General features: G+C 55.2%; 1 protein-coding gene across 1 annotated transcript in view; it reads right to left on the bottom strand.

Moving 5' to 3' along the window:
• Window positions 1–25670, bottom strand: part of LOC110516888 (formin-2) — a 163958-nt gene that overhangs the window by 85473 nt on the left and 52815 nt on the right. The window contains exons 5-9 of the mRNA XM_036960833.1: window positions 15023–15034; window positions 13933–13994; window positions 12002–13206; window positions 10124–10268; window positions 299–386 (exon numbers count right to left, since the gene is read on the bottom strand). Coding sequence (XP_036816728.1) covers window positions 299–386; window positions 10124–10268; window positions 12002–13206; window positions 13933–13994; window positions 15023–15034 — 1512 coding nt within the window. The remainder of the gene's footprint in view (window positions 1–298; window positions 387–10123; window positions 10269–12001; window positions 13207–13932; window positions 13995–15022; window positions 15035–25670) is intronic.

Genomic DNA, 25670 nt, shown 5'->3' with positions numbered 1-25670 from the left:
ATGATATAGTTATATAGAGTATAGTGCTGTAATGATATAGTTATATAGAGTATAGTGGTGTAATGATATAGTTATGGGTTATATACAGTATAGTGTTGTAATGATATAGTTATATAGAGTATAGTGGTGTAATGATATAGTTATATAGAGTATAGTGGTGTAATGATATAGTTATGGGTTATATACAGTATAGTGTTGTAATGATATAGTTATATAGAGTATAGTGGTGTAATGATATAGTTATGGTTATATACAGTATAGTGTTGTAATGATATAGCTATGGCGTTCAGTATCTCACCATGCTGGATGTCCTTCATGTCCAGATGCAGACTGGACATCAGAATCCCCACCGCCTGAGAACGCTTGTTGTTCAGCAATTTGACCACCTGCAGAGAGAGAGAAACATCAACACATGATAAACTCGGGGAGAGAGAGGAGAGAGAGAAGGAGAGAGAAGGAGAGAGAAGGAGAGAGAAGGAGAGAGAAGAAGAGAGAAGAAGAGAGAAGAAGAGAGAAAAGAGAGAAAAGAGAGAAAAGAGAGAAAAGAGAGAAAAGAGAGAAAAGAGAGAAAAGAGAGAAAAGAGAGAAAAGAGAGAAAAGAGAGAAAAGAGAGAAAAGAGAGAAAAGAGAGAAAAAGAGAGAAAAAGAGAGAAAAAGAGAGAAAAAGAGAGAAAAAGAGAGAAAGAGAGAGAAAGAGAGAGAAAAAGAGAGAAAAAGAGAGAAAAAGAGAGAAAAAGAGAAAAAGAGAGAAAGAGAGAGAAAGAGAGAGAAAGAGGAGAAAGAGGAGAAAGAGGAGAAAGAGGAGAAAGAGGAGAAAGAGGAGAAAGAGGAGAAAGAGGAGAAAGAGGAGAAAGAGGAGAAAGAGGAGAAAGAGGAGAAAGAGGAGAAAGAGGAGAAAGAGGAGAAAGAGAAGAGAGAGAAGAGAGGAAAGAGAGGAAAGAGAGGAAAGAGGAGAGGAGAGAGAGAGAGGGGAGAAAGAGAGAGAGGGGAGAAAGAGAGAGAGAGAGGAGAGAAAGAGGGGGCGAAAGACCAGTGCGAGATGCACAAATCATGAGAAAACAAAAAGATCATTACTTGACACATTGGAAAGAATTAACAAAAAAACAGAGCAAACTAGAATACTATTTGGCCCCAAACAGAGAGTATACACAGCGGCAGAATACCTGACCACTGTGACTGACCCAAAATTAAGGAAAGCTTTGACTATGTACAGACTTAGTGAGCATAGCCTTGCTATTGAGAAAGGCCGCCGTAGGCAGACCTGACTCAAGAGAAGACAGGCTATGTGCACACTGCCCACAAAATGAGGTGGAAACTGAGCTGCACTTCCTAACCTTCTGCCCAATGTATGGAGAGGGGAGGGGGAGGGGGAGGGTGGTGGGAGAAAGAGGGGGGGAGAGGGGAGGGGGGTGGGAGAAAGAGGGGGGAGAGGGGAGGGGGAGGGCAGTGGGAGAAAGGGGGAGAGCGGGAGGGGCAGTTATTGCAAATGTATTTTAGAAGCCTGACATCCCAGTTACAAAGTAACTTTCTCAACCTCTGATGTGATCAGTAGAAGGACATGTGGACCTGACCAACCTCTGATGTGATCAGTAGAAGGACATGTGGACCTGACCAACCTCTGATGTGATCAGTAGAAGGACCTGACCAACCTCTGATCAGTAGAAGGACCTGACCAACCTCTGATCAGTAGAAGGACCTGACCAACCTCTGATCAGTGGAAGGACCTGACCAACCTCTGATCAGTGGAAGGACCTGACCAACCTCTGATCAGTGGAAGGACCTGACCAACCTCTGATCAGTGGAAGGACCTGACCAACCTCTGATCAGTGGAAGGACCTGACCAACCTCTGATCAGTGGAAGGACCTGACCAACCTCTGATCAGTGGAAGGACCTGACCAACCTCTGATCAGTGGAAGGACCTGACCAACCTCTGATCAGTGGAAGGACCTGACCAACCTCTGATCAGTGGAAGGACCTGACCAACCTCTGATCAGTGGAAGGACCTGACCAACCTCTGATCAGTGGAAGGACCTGACCAACCTCTGATCAGTGGAAGGACCTGACCAACCTCTGATCAGTGGAAGGACCTGACCAACCTCTGATCAGTGGAAGGACCTGACCAACCTCTGATCAGTGGAAGGACCTGACCAACCTCTGATCAGTGGAAGGACCTGACCAACCTCTGATCAGTGGAAGGACCTGACCAACCTCTGATCAGTGGAAGGACCTGACCAACCTCTGATCAGTGGAAGGACCTGACCAACCTCTGATCAGTGGAAGGACCTGACCAACCTCTGATCAGTGGAAGGACCTGACCAACCTCTGATCAGTGGAAGGACCTGACCAACCTCTGATCAGTGGAAGGACCTGACCAACCTCTGATCAGTGGAAGGACCTGACCAACCTCTGATCAGTGGAAGGACCTGACCAACCTCTGATCAGTGGAAGGACCTGACCAACCTCTGATCAGTGGAAGGACCTGACCAACCTCTGATCAGTGGAAGGACCTGACCAACCTCTGATCAGTGGAAGGACCTGACCAACCTCTGATCAGTGGAAGGACCTGACCAACCTCTGATCAGTGGAAGGACCTGACCAACCTCTGATCAGTGGAAGGACCTGACCAACCTCTGATCAGTGGAAGGACCTGACCAACCTCTGATCAGTGGAAGGACCTGACCAACCTCTGATCAGTGGAAGGACCTGACCAACCTCTGATCAGTGGAAGGACCTGACCAACCTCTGATCAGTGGAAGGACCTGACCAACCTCTGATCAGTGGAAGGACCTGACCAACCTCTGATGTGATCAGTGGAAGGACCTGACCAACCTCTGATGTGATCAGTGGAAGGACCTGACCAACCTCTGATCAGTAGAAGGACCTGACCAACCTCTGATGTGATCAGTAGAAGGACATGTGGACCTTCCCACAACGTTGGTTACTACCGACTCTCATCCAAGGTCACGGTTTCTCTATTGACCTTTACCGGCCAGAACAGTTTCCTGACGGGAACAAAGTGACACCCCCAGCTAACATTCAGGATAGGACGAACTTCCTGTGTACTTCATTGTCAGAGTAGGTGTTGCTCATTCCATCCCTTCTGCTTCAACCTGGCATCATATCTAAACGTCTGCTCTGTGACGTACCATATTCTTTCCATCCCTCCTGCTTCAACCTGGCATCATATCTAAACGTCTGCTCTGTGACGTACCATATTCTTTCCATCCCTCATGCTTCAACCTGGCATCATATCTAAACGTCTGCTCTGTGACGTACCATATTCTTTCCATCCCTCCTGCTTCAACCTGGCATCATATCTAAACGTCTGCTCTGTGACGTAGCATATTCCTTCTATAATCAGAAACATGCCATGTCCTCTGTTTCCTCCTCAACAGCGCCCCGGGACAGTGTTGGCAGGCAATTAAGGAATGGAGAAAATAGCAAAGAAAAACAGTCTGTATATGATTATAAACGACTGGCGTCCATTTCCCCATCAGCAGCTGTAGCACAATGACCCACTCTCTGATTAAATAATTACCCTGTAGGAGGTGGAGAGACAGACCAGACGTTCTGCTGGGAGAGGGGACCTGACCTCACACAGGCCAGGACTACTCGGAGAGAGAGAGACAGACCAGACGTTCTGCTGGGAGAGGGGACCTGACCTCACACAGGCCAGGTCTACTCGGAGAGAGAGAGACAGACCAGACGTTCTAATGGGAGAGGGGACCTGACCTCACACAGGCCAGGTCTACTCGGAGAGAGAGAGAGACAGACCAGACGTTCTGCTGGGAGAGGGGACCTGACCTCACACAGGCCAGGTCTACTCGGAGAGAGAGAGAGACAGACCAGACGTTCTGCTGGGAGAGGGGACCTGACCTCACACAGGCCAGGTCTACTCGGAGAGAGAGAGACAGACCAGACGTTCTGCTGGGAGAGGGGACCTGACCTCACACAGGCCAGGTCTACTCGGAGAGAGAGAGGGGAACCCACGGTGACCTCACACAGGCCAGGTCTACTCGGAGAGAGAGAGGGGAACCCACGGTGACCTCACACAGGCCAGGTCTACTCGGAGAGAGAGAGAGAGGGGGGAACCCACGGTGACCTCACTACAAGACTGCAGCAGTGTGTCTTAAAGCCATTTTATGCTTGATCCGAAAATGTGCAGAGCCCAGAGACTGGAACAGTGTGTGTTTACTGTGTAGAGCCCAGAGACTGGAACAGTGTGTGTTTACTGTGTAGAGCCCAGAGACTGGAACAGTGTGTGTTTACTGTGCAGAGCCCAGAGACTGGAACAGTGTGTGTTCACTGTGTGCAGAGCCCAGAGACTGGAACAGTGTGTGTTCACTGTGTGCAGAGCCCAGAGACTGGAACAGTGTGTGTTCACTGTGTTTGCCCCGAAGACCAATAACGTTTGAAAACATTGTTTTTAGTTTGTGTCGTCTGATTTCGATCAGAAACTCAAGACAATGGACAGTGTTCCACTGTGATTCAGCACCACGTCGGTCTGCCTGGCACCCTGCGTCAGCGGCTGGAAACATTCTCCATCTAACAGTAGTCTATTACGTACAGACATAAACGTTCCCCTTCAGAGAGTCAACAGATGACCCGTGAATACGTCACCTTCTCTCGCTCTACCCCCCCCCCCCCCCCCCCTCGGGTTGGTCGGTGTGTCGGCGTTTCACCAGGAACCAAACAACCAAGACCCAAATAAACAGACTCCGTAACAACGGCAGTTCTGCTCTACAAGGTTATGGAGGAAATGGAAATGAGCTTCACCTGGATGGGACGGCGTGGGAAGAAATGGAAATGAGCTTCACCTGGATGGGACGACGTGGGAGGAAATGGGAAAGAACCTCACCTGGATGGGACGACGTGGGAGGAAATGGGAAAGAACCTCACCTGGATGGGAGGACGTGGGAGGAAATGGGAAAGAACCTCACCTGGATGGGACGACGTGGGAGGAAATGGGAAAGAACCTCACCTGGATGGGAGGACGTGGGAGGAAATGGGAAAGAACCTCACCTGGATGGGAGGACGTGGGAGGAAATGGGAAAGAACCTCACCTGGATGGGAGGACGTGGGAGGAAATGGGAAAGAACCTCACCTGGATGGGAGGACGTGGGAGGAAATGGGAAAGAACCTCATCTGGATGGGAGGACGTGGGAGGAAATGGAAAGAACCTCACCTGGATGGGAGGACGTGGGAGGAAATGGGAAAGAACCTCACCTGATGGGAGGACGTGGGTAATGTTAGAGCTCTGGGACCGGATCGATCAAACGTCTGAGTAAGAGAGCTGATCTAGGATCAGTGCCTTTTAGATCGCAGTGTGTACTTGGTCAGGGGAGAACCTGATCCTAGAACAGCCCTTACTCTGATGCTTAAAAGAAGAAAAAGACAATGGCACCTTGTCTTACGTCTGTGACCATTATAGTCGGTCAAATGTGAATTGGGGGACACACAGTAAACAGAAGTGACTGTCTCTTTAAATTCCACACAGCCAGTTAGGAGCTAGAGAGGTGCTGACATCGTCAGTCATGACATCAGACTGGGGTTAGACCAATGGAAAGAGGAAACAAAGGGGCTTCATCTCAGATCATTGATGAGGTAAAACCATATTGTTACCACAGTGTATGAAACTATACATACTTTGATAAGGGGGGGGGGGTGATTTGGTGAATGAAACCCCTGAAACTTTTACCATGATATGTCCCTAAAATAAATTACAGCATATTTAGTCAATTCATTTAAAGTAAATATTATCAGGCTTTTCAATAAAACCAAATCGTAGTGGCATTACAAACAAAACAGTCTGTGTGTCTGCTGTGTTTTCTTTGAGCCATCTGGCCTATGACATCAGCGCAGGCATTTCACACATATTACATTAACATGTAGCCCTCATTTAATCCTCAGCCTTTTCTCTCCTCTTAACGTAAAATCAGGCTCCTTAAAACACATCTTCAAATCTGACTAAAACTGCAAAACAATTTGATAAATCCCAACGGAAACACTTCCTGTAGCTGGCACGGCGACCGGAATTAAAAACTAAAGAAAACATGTTAATTAAAATGAGATGGTTTCCTCGGTAACCTCCGGCAGCTAGCAGGGGATAAAGGACAGCATTTACTCCAATCAGCATCTAAGGAAACGTTTTAAACACGGAGGTCAAATCGCTGAAACATTAAAATTCCCAAAACACTTTATTTGGTAACTCAAATAGCCTCCAGATTTAGGTCTAACCACAAGACAACTTTAGGAGAAAAGTGACAGGGCTTCATCTTTAAAATAAGACAGAAGAAAAGATTGGCTCAGGAAACTAGTATTTTAAACGGCAATATTTAATAACGGGGACCGGACCCTCAGCCCATACAGGCCGGGACCGGACCCTCAGCCCATACAGGCCGGGACCGGACCCTCAGCCCATACAGGCCGGGACCGGACCCTCAGCCCATACAGGCCGGGACCGGACCCTCAGCCCATACAGGCCGGGACCGGACCCTCAGCCCATACAGGCCGGGACCGGACCCTCAGCCCATACAGGGCGGGACCGGACCCTCAGCCCATACAGGGCGGGACCGGACCCTCAGACCATACAGGGCGGGACCGGACCCTCAGACCATACAGGCCGGGACCGGACCCTCAGACCATACAGGCCGGGACCGGACCCTCAGACCATACAGGGCGGGACCGAACCCTCAGACTATACAGGCCGGGACCGAACCCTCAGCCTATACAGGCCGGGACCGGACCCTCAGCCTATACAGGCCGGGACCGGACCCTCAGCCTATACAGGCCGGGACCGGACCCTCAGCCTATACAGGCCGGGACCGGACCCTCAGACTATACAGGCCGGGACCGGACCCTCAGCCTATACAGGCCGGGACCGGACCCTCAGCCTATACAGGCCGGGACCGGACCCTCAGCCTATACAGGCCGGGACCGGACCCTCAGCCTATACAGGCCGGGACCGAACCCTCAGCCTATACAGGCCGGGACCGAACCCTCAGCCTATACAGGCCGGGACCGAACCCTCAGCCTATACAGGCCGGGACCGAACCCTCAGCCTATACAGGCCGGGACCGAACCCTCAGCCTATACAGGCCGGGACCGAACCCTCAGCCTATACAGGCCGGGACCGAACCCTCAGCCTATACAGGCCGGGAACGAACCCTCAGCCTATACAGGCCGGGACCGAACCCTCAGCCTATACAGGCCGGGACCGAACCCTCAGCCTATACAGGCCGGGACCGAACCCTCAGCCTATACAGGCCGGGACCGAACCCTCAGCCTATACAGGCCGGGACCGAACCCTCAGCCTATACAGGCCGGGACCGAACCCTCAGACTATACAGGCCGGGACCGAACCCTCAGACTATACAGGCCGGGACCGAACCCTCAGACTATACAGGCCGGGACCGAACCCTCAGACTATACAGGCCGGGACCGAACCCTCAGACTATACAGGCCGGGACCGAACCCTCAGACTATACAGGCCGGGACTGAATCTCAGAGCCACACTATACAGGGCAGGACCGACCCTCAGAGCCACACTATACAGGCCTGGACTGCTCAGATCAGCTACAGACTGGTGTGTGAGGTGTGTGTGGTGTGGTGTGTGTGTGGTGTGTGTGTGTGTGGTGTGTGTCCATGTGGGCTTCCCTGTAGCGTTGTTCTTTATTGATGACAGATCCTCGTTCTCCTACTCCAGTCAAAACACAGTGTGATTGAACGGCCTGTCAAAACAACAAGCTCTACGGAGCTCAGATGAAATCACATCATCTGAACATGGTTTAGATGGTTAGACTTGGCTACACGGTCTGCCTCCACAATGGCACCATGTTCCTTACATTGAGCCCTGATCAAAAGGACTGATCAGACCGAGCCGCAGAGCCAGGACTGATCCTCAGACCGAGCCGCAGAGCCAGGACTGATCCTCAGACCGAGCCGCAGAGCCAGGACTGATCATCAGCCAGGACTGATCCTCAGACCGAGCCGCAGAGCCAGGACTGATCCTCAGACCGAGCCAGGACTGATCCTCAGACCGAGCCGCAGAGCCAGGACTGATCCTCAGACCGAGCCGCAGAGCCAGGACTGATCCTCAGACCGAGCCGCAGAGCCAGGACTGATCCTCAGACCGAGCCGCAGAGCCAGGACTGATCATCAGCCAGGACTGATCCTCAGACCGAGCCGCAGAGCCAGGACTGATCCTCAGACCGAGCCAGGACTGATCCTCAGACCGAGCCGCAGAGCCAGGACTGATCCTCAGACCGAGCCGCAGAGCCAGGACTGATCCTCAGACCGAGCCGCAGAGCCAGGACTGATCCTCAGACCGAGCCGCAGAGCCAGGACTGATCGTGATTTCCTCTTCAGGAGGACAGTCAGAAATTCTGCACAAATGTTTAGTAGTGGAGAACTGAGCCTAAAGCGACAGGGACCTTTAATCACATCCATTCCCAGGTCAGTAGAAACCCCCCCAGACAGTTCCCAGGTCAGTAGAAACCACCCCAGAAGGTTCCCAGGTCAGTAGAAACCCCCCCAGACAGTTCCCAGTTCAGTAGAAACCACCCCAGACGGTTCCCAGTTCAGTAGAAACCACCCCAGACGGTTCCCAGTTCAGTAGAAACCACCCCAGACAGTTCCCAGGTCAGTAGAAACCACCCCAGACGGTTCCCAGGTCAGTAGAAACCACCCCAGACAGTTCCCAGGTCAGTAGAAACCACCCCAGACAGTTCCCAGGTCAGTAGAAACCACCCCAGACAGTTCCCAGGTCAGTAGAAACCACCCCAGACAGTTCCCAGGTCAGTAGAAACCACCCCAGACGGTTCCCAGGTCAGTAGAAACCACCCCAGACAGTTCCCAGGTCAGTAGAAACCACCCCAGACAGTTCCCAGGTCAGTAGAAACCACCCCAGACAGTTCCCAGGTCAGTAGAAACCACCCCAGACAGTTCCCAGGTCAGTAGAAACCACCCCAGACAGTTCCCAGGTCAGTAGAAACCACCCCAGACAGTTCCCAGGTCAGTAGAAACCACCCCAGACAGTTCCCAGGTCAGTAGAAACCACCCCAGACAGTTCCCAGGTCAGTAGAAACCACCCCAGACAGTTCCCAGGTCAGTAGAAACCACCCCAGACAGTTCCCAGGTCAGTAGAAACCACCCCAGACAGTTCCCAGGTCAGTAGAAACCACCCCAGACAGTTCCCAGGTCAGTAGAAACCACCCCAGACAGTTCCCAGGTCAGTAGAAACCACCCCAGACAGTTCCCAGGTCAGTAGAAACCACCCCAGACAGTTCCCAGGTCAGTAGAAACCACCCCAGACAGTTCCCAGGTCAGTAGAAACCACCCCAGACAGTTCCCAGGTCAGTAGAAACCACCCCAGACAGTTCCCAGGTCAGTAGAAACCACCCCAGACAGTTCCCAGGTCAGTAGAAACCACCCCAGACAGTTCCCAGGTCAGTAGAAACCACCCCAGACAGTTCCCAGGTCAGTAGAAACCACCCCAGAAGGTTCCCAGGTCAGTAGAAACCACCCCAGACAGTTCCCAGGTCAGTAGAAAACCACCCCAGACAGTTCCCAGGTCAGTAGAAAAACCAGAACCCAGACAGTTACCAGGTCAGTAGAAAACCCCGAACCCAGACAGTTCCCAGGTCAGTAGAAAACCCAGAACCCAGACAGTTCCCAGTTCAGTAGAAACCACCCCAGACAGTTCCCAGGTCAGTAGAAACCCCAGAACCCAGACAGTTCAACTGAAGGAGAACAACAGAACAGCTGGAAGGAAGGATGAAATGGAGAACTACATAAGGGTGATTGGACAATTAGACAGGGGGCACTGGAACAGGACAGGAGGACAGGGGACACTGGGACAGGACGACACTGGGACAGGACAGGAGGACAGGGGACACGGACAGGACAGGAGGACAGGGGACACTGGGACAGGACAGGAGGACAGGGGACACGGACAGGACAGGAGGACAGGGGACACTGGGACAGGACAGGAGGACAGGGGGCACTGGGACAGGACAGGAGGACAGGGGACACGGACAGGACAGGGGGACAGGGGACACGGGGACCTGACAGGGGTAAAATAGGACAGGGGTAAATAGGACAGGGGAGGGTATCTGATCTCACCTGTTTGGCTTTAGACTTGGTGATGGTATCTGACAGGGGTTTCTTCTTCTCCTTCACAGCAGTCTTGGAGAACAGCTCTACGAACTCCTCAAAGTTCACATCAGGCTCCTGTATCTTGTCCCAGACCAGCGACATGCTCACCTCTCTAGGATGAGGGAAGAGTTAGTGAGGTTGTGACTGTTGGATCTTTACTAAAAGATCCCAGAAATGTTCCAGATGCACAAAAACCTTATTTCACTCAAATGATTTGCACATATTAGTTGACATCCCTGTTAAGTCAGAATTTCTCCTTTATCAAGGTAGCCCCAGCTAGCCAGTTAGCCCCATCAACAGTAGCAGCTAGCCAGTTAGCCCCATCAACAGTAGCAGCTAGCCAGTTAGCCCCATCAACAGTAGCAGCTAGCCAGTTAGCCCCATCAACAGTAGCAGCTAGCCAGTTAGCCCCATCAACAGTAGCAGCTAGCCAGTTAGCCCCATCAACAGTAGCAGCTAGCCAGTTAGCCCCATCAACAGTAGCAGCTAGCCAGTTAGCCCCATCAACAGTAGCAGCTAGCCAGTTAGCCCCATCAACAGTAGCAGCTAGCCAGTTAGCCCCATCAACAGTAGCAGCTAGCCAGTTAGCCCTAATAACAGTAGTAGCTAGCCCTATCAACAGTAGCAGCTAGCCCTATTAACAGTAGTAGCTAGCCAGTTAGCCCTTTTGACTTACAATGGGCTTGCTATCTATGCACATTTATGTATTGTAGTAAATGTGCCACAATTAACATAGTATGGATGTAACATATCAAGATTAAAATATTGAGACATGAACGGGCAACATTTCATTCCGAAATTGCAGATTATTTTCTCTCGCTTTAGCTCAAATAATGTCCGCCATCTGATTTCAAAATGGCGTATGCATCTGAGAAGTGTCCTTCGTTTCACATACTTTGATTTGGACTCTTTAGTCGGGGACATGGTCTGGAACAATACAGCAAGGCCCACAAAGCTTCTCAGAATAAGACTGCAGATCTAGGATCAGTTTTCCATCTTTAATCATAATGAAGAAGTGGGACCTGATCCTAGATCACCACTCCTACTGAGACTATGACCTGATCCTAGATCACCACTCCTGAGACTATGACCTGATCCTAGATCAGTACTCCTACTGAGACTATGACCTGATCCTAGATCACCACTCCTACTGAGACTATGACCTGATCCTAGATCACCACTCCTACTGAGACTATGACCTGATCCTAGATCACCACTCCTACTGAGACTATGACCTGATCCTAGATCACCACTCCTACTGAGACTATGACCTGATCCTAGATCACCACTCCTACTGAGACTATGATCTGATCCTAGATCACCACTCCTACTGAGACTCTTTATGACCCGATCCTAGATCACCACTCCTACTGAGACTCTTTATGACCCGATCCTAGATCACCACTCCTACTGAGACTCTTTATGACCCGATCCTAGATCACCACTCCTACTGAGACTCTTTATGATCTGATCCTAGATCACCACTCCTACTGAGACTATAACCTGATCCTAGATCACCACTCCTACTGAGACTATAACCTGATCCTAGATCACCACTCCTACTGAGACTATGACCTGATCCTAGATCACCACTCCTACTGAGACTATGACCTGATCCTAGATCACCACTCCTACTGAGACTATGATCTGATCCTAGATCAACACTCCTACTGAGACTATGACCTGATCCTAGATCACCACTCCTACTCTAAAGTCTTAGTGAATACAGGTCCAGATGTTTATGTAACTAGCATAGTTATATGATAACTTTTTAGCATAAAGCTTTAGAAACAACTGCTGAAATAAAACAAATGTCTTGTTAAATACATTTGATTGATTGATTACTTTTTGTGTTGAGCTGAGTTGAGCTGTATCCTGGTCCAGTAGAGAGGTTTCATGGGTCTGGGGGGCTCCACCACTCCTTTCCGGGGAGGTTTCTCCTGGGCCATGCCTAGAGCATACAGTCCCATGGGCAACGGAGGGACCAGGGAGCCCAGGGCACATGGTGGAGGAGGGCCACAGCCAGGAGGAGGAGGAGGAGGAGGAGGTCCACCCATCCCAGGTAATGGTGGAGGGGGTGGGGGAGGGCCCATCCCCATCATCCCAGGTAAGGGAGGGGGTGGAGGTGCCATCCCCATGCCAGGGAGAGGAGGGGGTGGTGGGGGCATTGCACCCCCTGGTAGAGGAGGTGGAGGAGGTGGTGGGGGCATTGCACCCCCTGGTAGAGGAGGTGGAGGAGGTGGTGGGGGCATTGCACTCCCTGGTAGAGGAGGTGGAGGAGGTGGTGGAGGCATTGCACCCCCTGGTAGAGGAGGTGGAGGAGGTGGTGGAGGCATTGCACCCCCTGGTAGAGGAGGTGGAGGAGGTGGTGGGGGCATTGCACCCCCTGGTAGAGGTGGTGGTGGAGGAGGAGCCATGGAGTGACCAGGTAAAGGAGGTGGTGGGGGGGGTTTAATGCCACTCTGCTGCTGTTGGCACGTACAGACAAATGCTGGTGCGACCTTGGGGGAGAAGGGTATGGGTAGGGACAGGGCCAGTTCTGGGGGGAGTTTCAGGGAACAGGAGGAAGACAAAGAGGACTCTCCTCCATGCTCGTTCACAAACAAGGGTGGCATCTGGTCCGGTAAAGGCACTTTAAACTTATAGCTTTCCTCCATAGGCGACGTCTGGACAGACTTGGCCTCCAGACAACTCAGGAGACAGTCAGTCTGCTGGTCTACATGACAGACCTCCTTCACTATCCTCTCTTCAGTCTGTAGGTCTACATGACAGACCTCCTTCACCATCCTCTCTTCAGTCTGTAGGTCTACATGACAGACCTCCTTCACTATCCTCTCCTCAGTCTGTAGGTCTACATGACAGACCTCCCGGTACATATCCCCCTCCACACCAGCCTCCGGCTCCATTCTAATAATATCTCTGTCCAGCAGGGGGTGCTGTTCCTCCAGCTCAGCTATCTTAGTCCGCAGGTCCTCAATGGTCTGTTCTAACTGCTGGATCACATTGACGTGCTCCTCTTTCAGCTTCACTGTTTTCAGCACTGACTCCTCCTGGAGAGCGAGAGAGGGGGGGGCCAGAGAGCGAGAGAGGGGGGGCCAGAGAGCGAGAGAGGGGGGGCCAGAGAGCGAGGGGGGGGGGGGGGGGGGGGCAGAGAGCGAGAGGGGGGGGGGGGGGGGGGCAGAGAGCGAGAGAGGGGGGGCCAGAGAGCGAGAGAGGGGGGGGCCAGAGAGCGAGAGAGGGGGGGCCAGAGAGCGAGAGAGGGGGGGCCAGAGAGCGAGAGAGGGGGGGCCAGAGAGCGAGAGGAAAACAGTGTTCATATAAACCTTTAAAGCAATATGTTAACTGTTTTATAACCAGAAGGAGAACAATGTTATATTCAACGTATTCTTGTTAGAGGCAGGGCTTCTTGTAGAGGAGCTCAATGACTTCATATGGGACAAGATGGCGGTTTTCAGAAGGACAATACTTCAACAACAAGGAGCATCTCTAGGAGACACAGATAAGAGATAAACAAGGGAGAGGTCAGAGTCTGCCAGGTACTGGTCCACACACACCAAGACCCTCACTTAGAACTGCTACGAAGAGTATTCCACTAAACTAGTACAACTCTTAGTGGATGCTGCCCCCTTGTGGTTAATCAGGTGAAGGAGGCCAGGGCTATTCATGATGCTATTCTCTCCAAAGGGAAAGACTGTACAGTCCTATAGATAACCTCTCAGGTAGGGTTGGATGATTCCCTACTGACTAGGGAGAATAGGGAGAATAGGGTGACTGACCTGAAGTTGGCCGACTTCTTCCCTCTGATGTCTCTTCAGCCCCAAGATGGCTGCCTGGTGTTCTGTAGGAAGAGAGAGACGGGATACTTCTATATTATCACAATCAGAATACAACCACAACCATGCACGGTCAACTAGACCAGACCACTTTCTACTGGTATTAATCACTACCAGAATACAACCATGCAGTCAACTAGACCAGACCACTTTCTACTGGTATTAATCACTACCAGAATACAACCATGCAGTCAACTAGACCAGACCACTTTCTACTGGTATTAATCACTACCAGAATACAACCATGCAGTCAACTAGACCAGACCACTTTCTACTGGTATTAATCACTACCAGAATACAACCATGCAGTCAACTAGACCAGACAACATGCTACTGGATGATATGTGATACAATGATTACTTCAATTCAAAATCCGTACCATCATGCATTGTGTTTCTTAGAATGAAATGAAAATGTACATTTAATGTGAACATCAAAAGTTGTTTAAAGCCTAATGTCACATCAAACCAATAGTTAGGGGAAAAGCAACATTACATCTAGCAGCCTGTTTTCTTCTAGGTGTTAGACTCAGCAGCAAGGACACACAGGATGTGTGTCGGGGGGGGGGTGTTTGTCGGGGGGGGATGTTTGCCGAGGGGAAAGAGTACGGGATGTTTGTCGGGGGGGGGATGTTTGCCGAGGGGAAAGAGTACGGGATGTTTGTCGGGGGGGGGGGGATGTTTGCCGAGGGGAAAGAGTACGGAATGTTTGTCAGGGGGAAAGAGTACGGGATGTTTGTCGGGGGGAAAGAGTACGGGATGTTTGTCGGGGGGAAAGAGTACGGGATGTTTGTCGGGGGGAAAGAGTACGGGATGTTTGTCGGGGGGGAAAGAGTACAGGATGTTTGTCGGGAGAAAGGGAGGGGAAAGCTGTGCTCAGAATATCAATCCATTTTTGCCTGCCTAAGCACTGACTCATTGTTGCTATGCAACCTTGGCCCTTTCAATAGCATGTGGGACTACAGACAGATGACGAGCAAGTCCAAAAAGAAAGAGTTAAATGACCGCAGAAACACATTCACAATGTAACTTACCTTCATCGCCCTCTAAAGGTATCAGAGCAGGAAAGAAGAGATCCAGATTAGAAACAAGTCTTTCCTTAAATCTACACTGTTGGGTTAAATTCCCGCCGGTCATATGTATCAAGGCACAGAGACGCAACGTCCTCTTAAAACCACTGGTATAAAACAGGAAGCTCAACTCTAACAGAACAAAAGCCGAGGCTACGAGCTCTCCACCCTGGCTAAGGGACGAGGCTACGAGCTCCCCACCCTGGCTAAGGGACGAGGCTACGAGCTCCCCACCCTGGCTAAGGGACGAGGCTACGAGCTCCCCACCCTGGCTAAGGGACGAGGCTACGAGCTCCCCACCCTGGCTAAGGGACGAGGCTACGAGCTCCCCACCCTGGCTAAGGAACGAGCTCTCCACCCTGACTAAGGAACGAGCTCCGCACCCTGGCTAAGGAACGAGCTCCCCACCCTGGCTAAGGAACGAGCTCCCCACCCTGGCTAAGGAACGAGCTCCCCACCCTGGCTAAGGAACGAGCTCCCCACCCTGGCTAAGGAACGAGGCTACGAGCTCCCCACCCTGACTAAGGAACGAGGCTACGAGCTCCCCACCCTGACTAAGGAACGAGGCTACGAGCTCTCCACCCTGACTAAGGAACGAGCTCTCCAACCTGGCTAAGGAACGAGGCTACGAGCTCTCCACCATGGCTAAGGAACGAGCTCCCCACCCTGGCTAAGGGACGAGGCTACGAGCTCCCCACCCTGGCTAAGGAACAAGGCTACAAGCGCTCCACCCTGGCTAAGGGACGAGGCTACGAGCTCCCCACCCTGGCTAAGGAACAAGGCTACAAGCGCTCCACCCTGGCTAAGGGACGAGGCTACGAGCTCCCCACCTTGGCTAAGGAACAAGGCTACAAGCGCTCCACCCTGGCTAAGGAACGAGGCTACGAGCTCTCCACCCTGACTAAGGAACGAGCTCCCCACCCTGGCTAAGGAACGAGCTCCCCACCCTGGCTAAGGAACGAGCTCCCCACCCTGGCTAAGGAACGAGGCTACAAGCTCTCCACCCTGACTAAGGAACGAGCTCCCCACCCTGGCTAAGGAACGAGGCTACAAGCTCTCCACCCTGGCTAAGGAACGAGCTCTCCACCCTGGCTAAGGGACGAGGCTACAAGCTCTCCACCCTGGCTAAGGAACGAGCTCCCCACCCTGACTAAGGAACGAGCTCCCCACCCTGGCTAAGGAACGAGCTCCCCACCCTGGCTAAGGAACGAGGCTACGAGCTCCCAACCCTGACTAAGGAACGAGCTCCCTACCCTGGCTAAGGGACGAGGCTACGAGCTCTCCACCCTGACTAAGGAACGAGCTCCCCACCCTGGCTAAGGAACGAGGCTACGAGCTCCCCACCCTGGCTAAGGAACGAGCTCCCCACCCTGGCTAAGGGACGAGGCTACGAGCTCCCCACCCTGGCTAAGGAACAAGGCTACAAGCGCTCCACCCTGGCTAAGGGACGAGGCTACGAGCTCCCCACCCTGGCTAAGGAACAAGGCTACAAGCGCTCCACCCTGGCTAAGGAACGAGCTCCCCACCCTGGCTAAGGAACGAGGCTACGAGCTCCCCACCCTGACTAAGGAACGAGCTCCCCATCCTGGCTAAGGGACGAGGCTACAAGCTCTCCACCCTGGCTAAGGAACGAGCTCCCCACCCTGACTAAGGAACGAGCTCCCCACCCTGACTAAGGAACGAGCTCCCCACCCTGGCTAAGGAACGAGCTCCCCACCCTGGCTAAGGAACGAGGCTACAAGCTCCCAACCCTGACTAAGGAACGAGCTCCCTACCCTGGCTAAGGGACGAGGCTACAAGCTCTCCACCCTGGCTAAGGAACGAGGCTACAAGCTCTCCACCCTGACTAAGGAACGAGCTCTCCACCCTGGCTAAGGGACGAGGCTACGAGCTCCCCACCCTGGCTAAGGAACAAGGCTACAAGCTCTCCACCCTGACTAAGGAACGAGCTCCCCATCCTGGCTAAGGAACGAGGCTACGAGCTCCCCACCCTGGCTAAGGAACGAGCTCCCCACCCTGGCTAAGGGACGAGGCTAAGAGCTCCCCACCCTGGCTAAGGAACAAGGCTACAAGCGCTCCACCCTGGCTAAGGGACGAGGCTACGAGCTCCCCACCCTGGCTAAGGAACAAGGCTACGAGCTCTCCACCCTGACTAAGGAACGAGCTCTCCAACCCGGCTAAGGAACGAGGCTATGAGCTACCCACCCTGGCTAAGGAACAAGGCTACAAGCGCTCCACCCTGGCTAAGGGACGAGGCTACGAGCTCCTCACCCTGGCTAAGGAACAAGGCTACAAGCGCTCCACCCTGGCTAAGGAACGAGGCTACAAGCTCTCCACCCTGACTAAGGAACGAGCTCCCCACCCTGGCTAAGGAACAAGCTCCCCACCCTGGCGAAGGAACAAGCTCCCCACCCTGGCGAAGGAACAAGCTCCCCACCCTGGCGAAGGAACAAGCTCCCCACCCTTGCTAAGGAACGAGCTCCCCACCCTGGCTAAGGAACGAGGCTACGAGCTCCCCACCCTGACTAAGGAACGAGCTCCCCACCCTGGCTAAGGGACAAGGCTACGAGCTCTCCACCCTGACTAAGGAACGAGCTCCCCACCCTGGCTAAGGAACGAGCTCCCCACCCTGGCTAAGGAACGAGCTCCCCACCCTGGCTAAGGAACGAGCTCCCCACCCTGGCTAAGGAACGAGCTCCCCACCCTGGCTAAGGAACGAGCTCCCCACCCTGGCTAAGGAACGAGCTCCCCACCCTGGCTAAGGAACGAGCTCCCCACCCTGGCTAAGGAACGAGCTCCCCACCCTGGCTAAGGAACAAGGCTACAAGCTCTCCACCCTGGCTAAGGAACGAGCTCCCCACCCTGACTAAGGAACGAGGCTACGAGCTCCCCACCCTGACTAAGGAACGAGCTCCCCACCCTGGCTAAGGAACGAGGCTACAAGCTCTCCACCCTGGCTAAGGAACGAGCTCCCCACCCTGGCTAAGGAACGAGCTCCCCACCCTGGCTAAGGAACGAGGCTACAAGCTCCCCACCCTGACTAAGGAACGAGCTACCCACCCTGGCTAAGGAACGAGGCTACAAGCTCTCCACCCTGACTAAGGGACGAGGCTACGAGCTCTCCACCCTGACTAAGGAACGAGGCTACGAGCTCCCCACCCTGGCTAAGGGACGAGCTCTCCACCCTGGCTAAGGAACGAGGCTACAAGCTCTCCACCCTGACTAAGGGACGAGGCTACGAGCTCCCCACCCTGACTAAGGAACGAGGCTACGAGCTCTACAACCTGGCTAAGGGACGAGGCTACAAGCTCTCCAACCTGACTAAGGAACGAGCTCCCCACCCTGACTAAGGAACGAGCTCTCCACCCTGGCAAAGGAACAAGCTCTCCACCCTGGCAAAGGAACAAGCTCTCCACCCTGGCTAAGGAACGAGGCTACGAGCTCTCCACCCTGACTAAGGAACGAGCTCCCCACCCTGGCTAAGGAACGAGCTCCCCACCCTGGCTAAGGAACGAGCTCCCCACCCTGGCTAAGGAACGAGCTCCCCACCCTGGCTAAGGAACGAGCTCCCCACCCTGGCTAAGGAACGAGCTCCCCACCCTGGCTAAGGAACGAGCTCCCCACCCTGGCTAAGGAACGAGCTCCCCACCCTGGCTAAGGAACGAGCTCCCCACCCTGGCTAAGGAACGAGCTCCCCACCCTGGCTAAGGAACGAGCTCCCCACCCTGGCTAAGGAACGAGCTCCCCACCCTGGCTAAGGAACGAGCTCCCCACCCTGGCTAAGGAACGAGCTCCCCACCCTGGCTAAGGAACGAGCTCCCCACCCTGGCTAAGGAACGAGCTCCCCACCCTGGCTAAGGAACGAGCTCCCCACCCTGGCTAAGGAACGAGCTCCCCACCCTGGCTAAGGAACGAGCTCCCCACCCTGGCTAAGGAACGAGCTCCCCACCCTGGCTAAGGAACGAGCTCCCCACCCTGGCTAAGGAACGAGCTCCCCACCCTGGCTAAGGAACGAGCTCCCCACCCTGGCTAAGGAACGAGCTCCCCACCCTGACTAAGGAACGAGCTCTCCACCCGACTAAGGAACGAGGCTACGAGCTCTCCACCCTGACTAAGGAACGAGCTCCCCACCCTGGCTAAGGAACGAGGCTACGAGCTCCCCACCCTGGCTAAGGAACGAGCTCCCCACCCTGGCTAAGGGACGAGGCTACGAGCTCCCCACCCTGGCTAAGGAACAAGGCTACAAGCGCTCCACCCTGGCTAAGGGACGAGGCTACGAGCTCCCCACCCTGGCTAAGGAACAAGGCTACAAGCGCTCCACCCTGGCTAAGGAACGAGCTCCCCACCCTGGCTAAGGAACGAGCTCCCCACCCTGGCTAAGGAACGAGCTCCCCACCCTGGCTAAGGAACGAGCTCCCCACCCTGGCTAAGGAACGAGCTCCCCACCCTGGCTAAGGAACGAGGCTACGAGCTCCCCACCCTGACTAAGGAACGAGCTCCCCACCCTGGCTAAGGGACGAGGCTACAAGCTCTCCACCCTGGCTAAGGAACGAGCTCCCCACCCTGACTAAGGAACGAGCTCCCCACCCTGGCTAAGGAACGAGCTCCCCACCCTGGCTAAGGAACGAGGCTACAAGCGCTCCACCCTGGCTAAGGGACGAGGCTACGAGCTCCCCACCCTGGCTAAGGAACAAGGCTACAAGCGCTCCACCCTGGCTAAGGAACGAGGCTACGAGCTCTCCACCCTGACTAAGGAACGAGCTCCCCACCCTGGCTAAGGAACGAGCTCCCCACCCTGGCGAAGGAACAAGCTCCCCACCCTGGCGAAGGAACAAGCTCCCCACCCTTGCTAAGGAACGAGCTCCCCACCCTGGCTAAGGAACGAGGCTACGAGCTCCCCACCCTGGCTAAGGGACGAGGCTACGAGCTCTCCACCCTGACTAAGGAACGAGCTCCCCACCCTGGCTAAGGAACGAGCTCCCCACCCTGGCTAAGGAACGAGCTCCCCACCCTGGCTAAGGAACGAGCTCCCCACCCTGGCTAAGGAACGAGCTCCCCACCCTGGCTAAGGAACAAGGCTACAAGCTCTCCACCCTGGCTAAGGAACGAGCTCTCCACCCTGACTAAGGAACGAGGCTACGAGCTCTCCACCCTGGCTAAGGAACGAGCTCCCCACCCTGACTAAGGAACGAGGCTACGAGCTCCCCACCCTGACTAAGGAACGAGCTCCCCACCCTGGCTAAGGAACGAGGCTACAAGCTCTCCACCCTGGCTAAGGAACGAGCTCCCCACCCTGGCTAAGGAACGAGCTCCCCACCCTGGCTAAGGAACGAGGCTACAAGCTCTCCACCCTGACTAAGGGACGAGGCTACGAGCTCCCCACCCTGACTAAGGAACGAGGCTACGAGCTCCCCACCCTGGCTAAGGGACGAGCTCTCCACCCTGGCTAAGGAACGAGGCTACGAGCTCTCCACCCTGACTAAGGGACGAGGCTACGAGCTCCCCACCCTGACTAAGGAATGAGGCTACGAGCTCTCCAACCTGACTAAGGAACGAGCTCCCCACCCTGACTAAGGAACGAGCTCTCCACCCTGGCAAAGGAACGAGGCTACGAGCTCTCCACCCTGACTAAGGAACGAGCTCCCCACCCTGGCTAAGGAACGAGCTCCCCACCCTGGCTAAGGAACGAGCTCCCCACCCTGGCTAAGGAACGAGCTCCCCACCCTGGCTAAGGAACGAGCTCCCCACCCTGGCTAAGGAACGAGCTCCCCACCCTGGCTAAGGAACGAGCTCCCCACCCTGGCTAAGGAACGAGCTCCCCACCCTGGCTAAGGAACGAGCTCCCCACCCTGGCTAAGGAACGAGCTCCCCACCCTGACTAAGGAACGAGCTCTCCACCCTGACTAAGGAACGAGGCTACGAGCTCTCCACCCTGACTAAGGAACGAGCTCCCCACCCTGGCTAAGGAACGAGGCTACGAGCTCCCCACCCTGGCTAAGGAACGAGCTCCCCACCCTGGCTAAGGGACGAGGCTACGAGCTCCCCACCCTGGCTAAGGAACAAGGCTACAAGCGCTCCACCCTGGCTAAGGGACGAGGCTACGAGCTCCCCACCCTGGCTAAGGAACAAGGCTACAAGCGCTCCACCCTGGCTAAGGAACGAGCTCCCCACCCTGGCTAAGGAACGAGCTCCCCACCCTGGCTAAGGAACGAGCTCCCCACCCTGGCTAAGGAACGAGCTCCCCACCCTGGCTAAGGAACGAGGCTACGAGCTCCCCACCCTGACTAAGGAACGAGCTCCCCACCCTGGCTAAGGGACGAGGCTACAAGCTCTCCACCCTGGCTAAGGAACGAGCTCCCCACCCTGACTAAGGAACGAGCTCCCCACCCTGGCTAAGGAACGAGCTCCCCACCCTGGCTAAGGAACGAGGCTACAAGCGCTCCACCCTGGCTAAGGGACGAGGCTACGAGCTCCCCACCCTGGCTAAGGAACAAGGCTACAAGCGCTCCACCCTGGCTAAGGAACGAGGCTACGAGCTCTCCACCCTGACTAAGGAACGAGCTCCCCACCCTGGCTAAGGAACGAGCTCCCCACCCTGGCTAAGGAACGAGCTCCCCACCCTGGCTAAGGAACGAGCTCCCCACCCTGGCGAAGGAACAAGCTCCCCACCCTGGCGAAGGAACAAGCTCCCCACCCTGGCGAAGGAACGAGGCTACAAGCTCTCCACCCTGGCTAAGGAACGAGCTCCCCACCCTGACTAAGGAACGAGCTCCCCACCCTGGCTAAGGAACAAGCTCCCCACCATGGCTAAGGAACGAGGCTACGAGCTCCCCACCCTGACTAAGGAACGAGCTCCCCACCCTGGCTAAGGGACGAGGCTACAAGCTCTCCACCCTGGCTAAGGAACGAGCTCCCCACCCTGGCTAAGGAACGAGGCTACAAGCTCTCCACCCTGACTAAGGAACGAGCTCTCCACCCTGGCTAAGGGACGAGGCTACGAGCTCCCCACCCTGGCTAAGGAACAAGGCTACAAGCGCTCCACCCTGGCTAAGGGACGAGGCTACGAGCTCCCCACCCTGGCTAAGGAACAAGGCTACAAGCTCTCCACCCTGGCTAAGGAACGAGCTCTCCACCCTGACTAAGGAACGAGGCTACGAGCTCTCCACCCTGACTAAGGAACGAGCTCCCCATCCTGGCTAAGGAACGAGGCTACGAGCTCCCCACCCTGGCTAAGGAACGAGCTCCCCACCCTGGCTAAGGGACGAGGCTACGAGCTCCCCACCCTGGCTAAGGAACAAGGCTACAAGCGCTCCACCCTGGCTAAGGGACGAGGCTACGAGCTCCCCACCTTGGCTAAGAAACAGGGCTACGAGCTCTCCACCCTGACTAAGGAACGAGCTCTCCAACCTGGCTAAGGAACGAGGCTACGAGCTCCCCACCCTGGCTAAGGAACAAGGCTACAAGCGCTCCACCCTGGCTAAGGGACGAGGCTACGAGCTCCCCACCCTGGCTAAGGAACAAGGCTACAAGCTCTCCACCCTGGCTAAGGAACGAGCTCTCCACCCTGACTAAGGAACGAGGCTACGAGCTCTCCACCCTGACTAAGGAACGAGCTCCCCATCCTGGCTAAGGAACGAGGCTACGAGCTCCCCACCCTGGCTAAGGAACGAGCTCCCCACCCTGGCTAAGGGACGAGGCTACGAGCTCCCCACCCTGGCTAAGGAACAAGGCTACAAGCGCTCCACCCTGGCTAAGGAACGAGCTCCCCACCCTGGCTAAGGAACGAGCTCCCCACCCTGGCTAAGGAACGAGCTCCCCACCCTGGCTAAGGAACGAGCTCCCCATCCTGGCTAAGGAACGAGGCTACGAGCTCCCCACCCTGGCTAAGGAACGAGCTCCCCACCCTGGCTAAGGGACGAGGCTACGAGCTCCCCACCCTGGCTAAGGAACAAGGCTACAAGCGCTCCACCCTGGCTAAGGAACGAGCTCCCCACCCTGGCTAAGGAACGAGCTCCCCACCCTGGCTAAGGAACGAGCTCCCCACCCTGGCTAAGGAACGAGCTCCCCACCCTGGCTAAGGAACGAGGCTACGAGCTCCCCACCCTGACTAAGGAACGAGCTCCCCACCCTGGCTAAGGGACGAGGCTACAAGCTCTCCACCCTGGCTAAGGAACGAGCTCCCCACCCTGACTAAGGAACGAGCTCCCCACCCTGGCTAAGGAACGAGCTCCCCACCCTGGCTAAGGAACGAGGCTACAAGCGCTCCACCCTGGCTAAGGGACGAGGCTACGAGCTCCCCACCCTGGCTAAGGAACAAGGCTACAAGCGCTCCACCCTGGCTAAGGAACGAGGCTACGAGCTCTCCACCCTGACTAAGGAACGAGCTCCCCACCCTGGCTAAGGAACGAGCTCCCCACCCTGGCTAAGGAACGAGCTCCCCACCCTGGCGAAGGAACAAGCTCCCCACCCTGGCGAAGGAACAAGCTCCCCACCCTGGCGAAGGAACGAGGCTACAAGCTCTCCACCCTGGCTAAGGAACGAGCTCCCCACCCTGACTAAGGAACGAGCTCCCCACCCTGACTAAGGAACGAGCTCCCCACCCTGGCTAAGGAACAAGCTCCCCACCATGGCTAAGGAACGAGGCTACGAGCTCCCCACCATGACTAAGGAACGAGCTCCCCACCCTGGCTAAGGGACGAGGCTACAAGCTCTCCACCCTGGCTAAGGAACGAGCTCCCCACCCTGGCTAAGGAACGAGGCTACAAGCTCTCCACCCTGACTAAGGAACGAGCTCTCCACCCTGGCTAAGGGACGAGGCTACGAGCTCCCCACCCTGGCTAAGGAACAAGGCTACAAGCGCTCCACCCTGGCTAAGGGACGAGGCTACGAGCTCCCCACCCTGGCTAAGGAACAAGGCTACAAGCTCTCCACCCTGGCTAAGGAACGAGCTCTCCACCCTGACTAAGGAACGAGGCTACGAGCTCTCCACCCTGACTAAGGAACGAGCTCCCCATCCTGGCTAAGGAACGAGGCTACGAGCTCCCCACCCTGGCTAAGGAACGAGCTCCCCACCCTGGCTAAGGGACGAGGCTACGAGCTCCCCACCCTGGCTAAGGAACAAGGCTACAAGCGCTCCACCCTGGCTAAGGGACGAGGCTACGAGCTCCCCACCTTGGCTAAGAAACAAGGCTACGAGCTCTCCACCCTGACTAAGGAACGAGCTCTCCAACCTGGCTAAGGAACGAGGCTACGAGCTCCCCATCCTGGCTAAGGAACAAGGCTACAAGCGCTCCACCCTGGCTAAGGGACGAGGCTACGAGCTCCCCACCCTGGCTAAGGAACAAGGCTACAAGCTCTCCACACTGGCTAAGGAACGAGCTCTCCACCCTGACTAAGGAACGAGGCTACGAGCTCTCCACCCTGACTAAGGAACGAGCTCCCCATCCTGGCTAAGGAACGAGGCTACGAGCTCCCCACCCTGGCTAAGGAACGAGCTCCCCACCCTGGCTAAGGGACGAGGCTACGAGCTCCCCACCCTGGCTAAGGAACAAGGCTACAAGCGCTCCACCCTGGCTAAGGGACGAGGCTACGAGCTCCCCACCCTGGCTAAGGAACAAGGCTACGAGCTCTCCACCCTGACTAAGGAATGAGCTCTCCAACCTGGCTAAGGAACGAGGCTACGAGCTCCCCACCCTGGCTAAGGAACAAGGCTACAAGCGCTCCACCCTGGCTAAGGGACGAGGCTACGAGCTCCCCACCCTGGCTAAGGAACAAGGCTACAAGCGCTCCACCCTGGCTAAGGAACGAGGCTACGAGCTCTCCACCCTGGCTAAGGAACGAGCTCCCCACCCTGGCTAAGGAACGAGCTCCCCACCCTGGCTAAGGAACGAGCTCCCCACCCTGGCTAAGGAACAAGCTTCCCACCCTGGCTAAGGAACGAGCTCCCCACCCTTGCTAAGGAACGAGCTCCCCACCCTGGCTAAGGAACGAGGCTACGAGCTCCCCACCCTGACTAAGGAACGAGCTCCCCACCCTGGCTAAGGGACGAGGCTACAAGCTCTCCACCCTGGCTAAGGAACGAGCTCCCCACCCTGGCTAAGGAACGAGCTCCCCACCCTGGCTAAGGGACGAGGCTACAAGCTCTCCACCCTGGCTAAGGAACGAGCTCCCCACCCTGACTAAGGAACGAGGCTACGAGCTCCCCACCCTGACTAAGGAACGAGCTCCCCACCCTGGCTAAGGAACGAGGCTACAAGCTCTCCACCCTGGCTAAGGAACGAGCTCCCCACCCTGGCTAAGGAACGAGCTTCCCACCCTGGCTAAGGAACGAGCTCCCCACCCTTGCTAAGGAACGAGCTCCCCACCCTGGCTAAGGAACGAGGCTACGAGCTCCCCACCCTGACTAAGGAACGAGCTCCCCACCCTGGCTAAGGGACGAGGCTACAAGCTCTCCACCCTGGCTAAGGAACGAGCTCCCCACCCTGGCTAAGGAACGAGCTCCCCACCCTGGCTAAGGGACGAGGCTACAAGCTCTCCACCCTGGCTAAGGAACGAGCTCCCCACCCTGACTAAGGAATGAGGCTACGAGCTCCCCACCCTGACTAAGGAACGA

This window comes from Oncorhynchus mykiss, chromosome 23, assembly GCF_013265735.2.
Source record: "Oncorhynchus mykiss isolate Arlee chromosome 23, USDA_OmykA_1.1, whole genome shotgun sequence".
Lineage (NCBI taxonomy): Eukaryota > Metazoa > Chordata > Actinopteri > Salmoniformes > Salmonidae > Oncorhynchus > Oncorhynchus mykiss.
The sequence above is the reverse complement of the archived record's forward strand: the minus strand, read 5'-3'. Positions and strand labels throughout refer to the sequence as shown.